Genomic DNA, 6,720 nt, shown 5'->3' on the forward strand with positions numbered 1-6,720 from the left:
CGACCCTATGGACCGTCGGGTCCTCTGTCCGTGGGATTCTCCAGGCGGGAATACTGGAGCGGGTTGGCATTTCCTTCTTCAGTTCTAATTCCTCGCCTAGTGTTTTTCCCCACCTTGTCGCAGGGAACCTATCGCGGTTCCACGCCTACGAGATTAGCATAATCGTGACCGACAGGTACAGGACCTCTGAAGAGCCCAAAGGCTGGTCGCCAGAACTGCGCCTGCGCGAGCGTCTCCCCGCTCCCTACGCGCCTCCGACGTGACGCAACGCGCCTGCGCCCTGGGCCCGCTCGACCTCTAGGACTTACCCAGGAGGCAACGCTCTGTGTAAGGTCAATATGGCGGGCCGGCCAGCTGGTAAGTGAGGGGCGGCCTGCCTGGCGGGCATCGCCGCCCTGAACCTTTTATACTCGCAGCAACTTGCTGCTCTCCCTGTGCTCGGTCTAAAAGGCCAGGTTTATGGCGGGAGGGAAGGAGGCGGCTCCAGCCCACCTCAGAGACGCCTTGGGCCCACTCCCTTTCAGTCTCCGGGGCCGGCTGTTGGTGAAGGTGCCCGCGGTGGCCCCCATAGCCCTGGCGCTCCGGATGCTCAAGCTCTGAGCCCTTCTCCTCTCGACCTTAGAAGAAGTTCAAGGGCACCAGGAGATAATTAGAGGCTCTCAACCCAAATGAACCGAGCGTTTACTGTGAGCCAGGCGCTGGCGTGTGCATTAGCTAGGTCCCTTCTGTCAGCGCAAGGACAGTGTCCGTTTTCCTTGTAGGCTGGTAAAATAACTGAGGCGAGTGGCCGGAGGAATCAGGATTGGAAGCCTCGCCGCACCTCTCTCGCGCTTCTCAAACGGAATTTAGAGGCAGCTGAGTGAGTGAGGGTTACGACGAAGCTTCAGTTTAATAACCTTGGCTTATCTGGAACATCCACTTGGTCTTTGGATTTGGAGACATTTGCATCTATTCTAGGTATTGGAACAGATGTGTTTATTATGGAATAGGACGCAGATATTACTGGAATAGTTAAACAGCGTGAAAAAATACAGTCCCTTCCCCGCCCCCCACTCCCCGCGCCCCGCTTTTTGTCGGTCCCTAACCCGCCTGCCAGTGCAGGAGACGCGGGTTGGAACCCCGGGTGGGGAAGATCCTGTGGAGTAGGAAATGGCAACCCGCTCCAGTATTGCCTGGAAAATTCCATAGACTGTGGAGGCTGGTGGGCTCCATGGGTCCACTTTGCGACCATGGGGTCGCAGAGAGTCGCAGGCGACTGAACACACACACAACCTCCTAGCTTTTTTTTAAAAAGTTGGTCCCTATTTCTGTACCTCCAGCAGTTGTTAAGCTATTAGGAAACACCAGATTGCCAGAAAAATTCGTTACCCATGACCTTGAGCTTTGGGGGAGTGGCGGAGACATTTAAAAATTCATTATTTCCTTAACTAGACAACTACTGAAGACATTGTGCTTCAGTGCTGTGTTTGGAAACTACATAGACCTGGCCTCAGCTCCATCACTGGCTGCCTCTGATCTTGGATGGGATAATTTATGTAATACTTACTGCTCTTTTGCAAGGATGGGCGGGTTGTAAGTAACTCAGGCAAGGGAGTAAAACAAATAGAAGAGTGCCTGGCACAGGGTAAGTGTTCAGTGAATATTAAACATTATTACGATCACTGGTAACTATGTTTTCAAGTAATTCTCTCCTACAAGTGTGTGTAGATTGTTGACGCTTTGTTAATTGTTACTTTAGAAGCATTAATTTCCAAAGAGAGTTACCAGAGCTGTGATGTCTAAGAGGTTGAATCAAAAGAGAGTTTGTTTTCCTTCCTTGGTTAGGGACTATCCCTAAGACAAAACTTTAAAAGAAAATTTAAACTTTCCGTACCTCCCCTTCTGTACCACGTCTCTCCTGTAAACATCAGACACTGTCATGTTGCCTTTAGCTCCTACTGGGTAGCCCATCAAGCTCAGTTCTGTTTCGGAAAGAGTTTTAACGTTACCTGTTTCTCCTCATACACTTTGAAATAATTCATTCCCTCCATGGAAAGTTAGCTGCTGGGGAAGAGGGCTAGTCCATATGGGATCAGAACCCTGCCAGAAATACATATATTTTTAAAGAGAGTAGCCAAGTGAAATAAAAGTAATGTCAAATAAAAGTTTTGGAAGATGGGGGTCATTTAGATCTGCTAGTGTATCGTGAAAGCTCATATTTTCATACAACTCCAACTCCCTTGAAAAGTTTAGAGTTATTTCCTGTAACCTGTTTCTGAAATTGCAAATGATGGAAAAGTTCCCAGTTTCTTTTCCGTCTCCCACTCCTTTAATTCTAACAGCAGCAAGGGGACATAAAGGAATGGGATGCTTGACTTTGAAAAGCTGGAGTGGCAGTACAGTTGCCCCTCCGTATCCGCTGGTTCCACACTGGAGGATTCAGCCAACCTCCTGATGGAAAATAGTTTGAAAAAAAAATTTCACAAAGTTCAAAAAAACAAAACTTGAACTTGCTGCTCTCAGCCATCTATTTACATAGCATTTATTTTGTATTTACATCGCTCTTACATTGTATTAAGGTGGCAGTGGTAGTAAAGAATCCCTCAGGAGACTCAAGAGAGGCAGGTTTGATCCCTAGGTTGGGAATTTTGCCTGGAGGAGGAAATGGCAACTCACTCCAGTATTCTTTCCTGGCAAATCTGAGGGACAGAGGATCCTGGTGGGCTACAATCCATATAGGGTTGCAAAGAGTCATACATGACTGAGTGACTAAGCACAGCCCAGAGAAGATTTAAGGTAGGAAGACGTGCTTGGATTATATGCAAACACTGTACCATTTTATATAGAGGACTTGAGCCTCTTGGAGTTTGATATCTGAGGGGGGTCCTGAAATCAGTCCCTTGCAGATAGTGAGGGACTGTAGTCATACCTATAGGTCTTTCAGGTGTTTGAGTTTATCCTTTTTCCTTACTGTCCAGTTTTTACCTGCAATCACTTGCTGATAGACCAAGTAAGCAGTTTTTACCTACAATATATAGAGTATATGCTTTTAGAAGAAATTCCTTCCTGTGTTTGCATTCTTTTAAGTGGGATTATTAGCAATTAATAGTGTGACAATATCAGTTTCAGCATCAAGCAGGTGGCTGGAAGGTATTCGAAAATGGTATTACAACGCTGCCGGGTTCAATAAACTGGGTGAGTATTTGTGCTTTTTTATTTTGTTTTCTTCTTTTTCTGAGTATAGTGCTTTTGTAGGAGTTATTATGGATCCTCAGAATACATGAACTGTTTGTACCTGTGTACCTTAAATTTTAAAATTAAGTCACATTTTATTGTTAAATCCGTTTCCTTTTTATTATTGAGAAGAGAGGGATGGAATTGTCCCAAATGTATGAGGTGGACATGATTTATGTTCTTGAAATATGAGAGTAGAACATTTTCCCTATTATATGTTCCCTCTCTCAGCTCCTCTCCTTAGCATTTTAAAATTTAAGTTATGTGAACTTTGAAAGTAGAGATTTTTCAAATGTGAAAATTGTCTGCTGTCTTTACAGTTAGTTGATTTCTGAACTTTTTTTTGGAACTTTATACTTTGTGGTGAACTTCATCTTTTGTAACTGAAGCCTGATGGAAGCATCGTTAAATGTTAATGGTTCCTTAGTACACTGTCATTTTAAGGTTCTTTAATTCCTCGAGCTCAGAATTACAAACTATACTAAGGTAGAGATGTGGTTTATTGATATGTGTTTAAAAACATGGTAGAATTTTAAATGTTTTTTAAATTACTGTAGATAAAATGTGAACTTTGTGGAAATGTATTTTAAAAGACTCATTGTTTCCACAGTACCATTTAAGAAATAATCCATTAAATAACCCATTATTGTATGTGAAATGGCATTGAGTTTCCATCATAACTATTTCTGGATATATCACCCAAGTTAATGACTTAAGTTATAAGTCAAAATTTTACTTATTTTTTAAGAAGTTATTTTCAAGGTGCATATTCATTCTAACTTTGTTTTTTTACCATAGGCTTAATGCGAGATGACACAATACATGAGAATGATGATGTAAAAGAAGCCATAAGAAGGCTTCCTGAGAACCTTTATAATGACAGAGTGTTTCGCATTAAGAGAGCACTGGACCTCAGCATGAGGCAGCAGATCCTGCCTAAAGAGCAGTGGACAAAATATGAGGAGGTAGGACAGTTTTTGTGTATTTAATAATGTTGGCCATTAAGAGTTGAATATTAGAAACAAAGAAGACATTGATTTGTATAGTGCTTTAGAGTTCTTAAAGTTGTGTCAGATCAATATCCTTATGATAGTCTTGTGAGGTTAGAGCAAATGTTAGCTCTGTTTTAGAGATAAACACATTGAGGTCTAGTGATGAAGTGACTTTCCAGATCACTAAACACATCCCTGAGATAGAGATCCAGGAGTAGAATCCAGGTCTCCCTCCCAGGCCATGTTCTCCCTCTGCACTCTGCTTGAATGAAGAAAGGGTGGTGTTGATGTGATCGGCCCCTTTAGTGGCTTTCTGGCTCCTAGAAAGGCTGAAGCAATCCCTCACCCCTGGGACTGCATTGAAACTAGGCCAAACCTTGTAGACTCTCATTTCTTTCTCTTTGACAGACTCTGATAACCTATCAGAACAGCTTATTAACAATATTTTTGTGGCATTTTACATAAGTGAAAAGCAGACAGTTTTCAGTCTGCTTGAGAATATATTTTCTTAAGTTGGAAATAAGTTTTGTAGATTTCTTTTTTTGTTTAATATTAACCTGTTGAATATTTGGGATATATCAATATGTGATGATGGCATATACTATTTTTCTTTTGTTCATTTTTTAGGATAAATCCTACCTTGAACCGTATCTGAAAGAGGTTATTCGGGAAAGAAAAGAGAGAGAAGAATGGGCAAAGAAATAATTCAGTAATCTAAATCTGTGGATACAGCTGTTCTCAAGTATTTTTATGAAGTTGGTTAAACCTGAAGTGTACAATGTAGAACTATTTGGGCTGTAAATGTATTACTTTAAATAAATATTATAACTATTGTTAGAGTTTTGGAGTTCTAAACCTTATTCTGAATAACTACTGAATTTATGTTGCTACTGTAGATAAGCAAGATATCTCGAAGCCCCAGCAGGGCCTTCCTTGCAAGGATGGAATGGGGCAAGAAACAAACACCAGGGACTTTGTTTTATCTGAAGTAAGTAGCACGGGGCTTCCCACGTGGCACTAGTCGTAAAGAATCCTCTGTCCAGTGCAGGAGACATAAGAGGTGCAGGTTCAGTCCCTGGCTTGGGAAGGTCCCCTGGAGAAGGAAATGGCAACCCACTCCATCCAGTCTTCTTGCCTGGAGAATCCCCATGGACAGAGGATCCTGGCAGGCTACTGTCCATAAGATCACAGTCAGACACGACTGAAGCGACTTAGCATAACATATATAAACAGCGCAGCAGACTGGCTCTCACACTTTGAAAGTTACTGAATGAAAGGAGAGAAGATTCAGCCCCTAGTTTGCCAGGATTGGGAAAGAGCCATTATCAACCACTGTTGTCCAAATAAATTTTGCATCCTATCTTTTTAAAAAAATTATGTATTTAATCCCAATATGGGTCTGTATAAGTTATATATATGTGCTCCTGTGCTAATATGTATTTCAGAAAATAAAAAGTAGACAATAGGCAAGACATTTTGTCCAGCTCCCAGTGACTTTTCCACTTAGGAAATGATCATTAAAGTCTATTTTGGGACTCCCCTGGCAGTCCGGTGGTTAAGATGCCACACTTCCATTGCAGGGGGCACAGGTTCAATCCTTGGTCAGGGAACCTAAGATTCTACATGCGTAGCGGTGCAGCCAAAAAAAAAAAATCTGTTGTAAGCGTTAGATAGTAATGATATTTAAAAGTAAAGCTATAGTCCAGTTACATGTTAGAACCATCCTATAATGTCATCATTCCCACCCCTAAATTCTAAAATGCTTATTTTGGTGAAAGAGAGAACACAGAACCACAGCAAGTAGGGGAAGGAATTGTGGAACCTGCAGTCTACAGTGTTCCATAAGCTAGTGTGTGGTACACCATCTCTAATTGGGATTGTCCCTTGAAAAAGTGTGAAAGACAATTTTTGTATTTAGAGGCATGCCTCAGAGATACAGTGAGTTCAAGTCCAGACCACCACAATAAAGCAAATACTATAACAAAACGAGTCACACAGTTTTTGGTTTCCCAGTGCATGTAAAAATTCAGTCGCTCAGTCGTGTCCAACTGTGACCCCATGAATCGCAGCACGCCAGGCCTCCCTGTCCATCACCAACTCCAGGAGTTCACTCAGACCCATGTCCATCGAGTCAGTGATGCCATCCAGCCATCCTATCCTCTGTCATCCCCTTCTCCTCCTGCCCTCAATCCCTCCCAGCATCAGGGTCTTTTCCAATGAGTCAGCTCTTCCCATGAGGTGGCCAAAGTACTGGAGTTTCAGCTTTAGCATCATTCCTTCCAAAGAAATCCCAGGGCTGATCTCCTTCAGGATGGACTGGTTGGACTCTCAAGAGTCTTCTCCAACACCACAGTTCAAAAGCATCAAGTCTTCGGTGCTCAGTTGTAAAAATTACAACTGTACAATTAAGTGTGTAGTAGCACTGTGCTTTAAAAAACCAATGTATGTACCTTAGCTAAAAGATCTTGCTAAAAAATCCTAACCATCATCTAAGCCTTCAGCAAGTTATAAGATC

General features: G+C 42.4%; 1 protein-coding gene across 2 annotated transcripts; it reads left to right on the forward strand.

Annotated features, from left to right (window-relative positions):
- The first annotated feature begins 268 nt into the window (after positions 1-268).
- On the forward strand, positions 269-5,044 carry LOC113904403 (cytochrome b-c1 complex subunit 7). Of its 2 annotated transcripts, XM_027561497.1 has the most exons (5): positions 305-357; positions 762-957; positions 3,103-3,174; positions 4,012-4,178; positions 4,833-5,044. In XM_027561497.1, exons 4-5 carry the CDS (start codon positions 4,017-4,019, stop codon positions 4,908-4,910), a joined length of 240 nt encoding a protein of 79 aa, XP_027417298.1. In that variant the 5' UTR covers positions 305-357; positions 762-957; positions 3,103-3,174; positions 4,012-4,016; the 3' UTR covers positions 4,911-5,044. The 2 variants fall into 2 exon arrangements, with proteins under 2 accessions (XP_027417297.1, XP_027417298.1); XM_027561496.1 differs by lacking the exon at positions 762-957 and having other exon boundaries at positions 269-357.
- Positions 5,045-6,720: the final 1,676 nt, after the last annotated feature.

This window comes from Bos indicus x Bos taurus, chromosome 14, assembly GCF_003369695.1.
Source record: "Bos indicus x Bos taurus breed Angus x Brahman F1 hybrid chromosome 14, Bos_hybrid_MaternalHap_v2.0, whole genome shotgun sequence".
Lineage (NCBI taxonomy): Eukaryota > Metazoa > Chordata > Mammalia > Artiodactyla > Bovidae > Bos > Bos indicus x Bos taurus.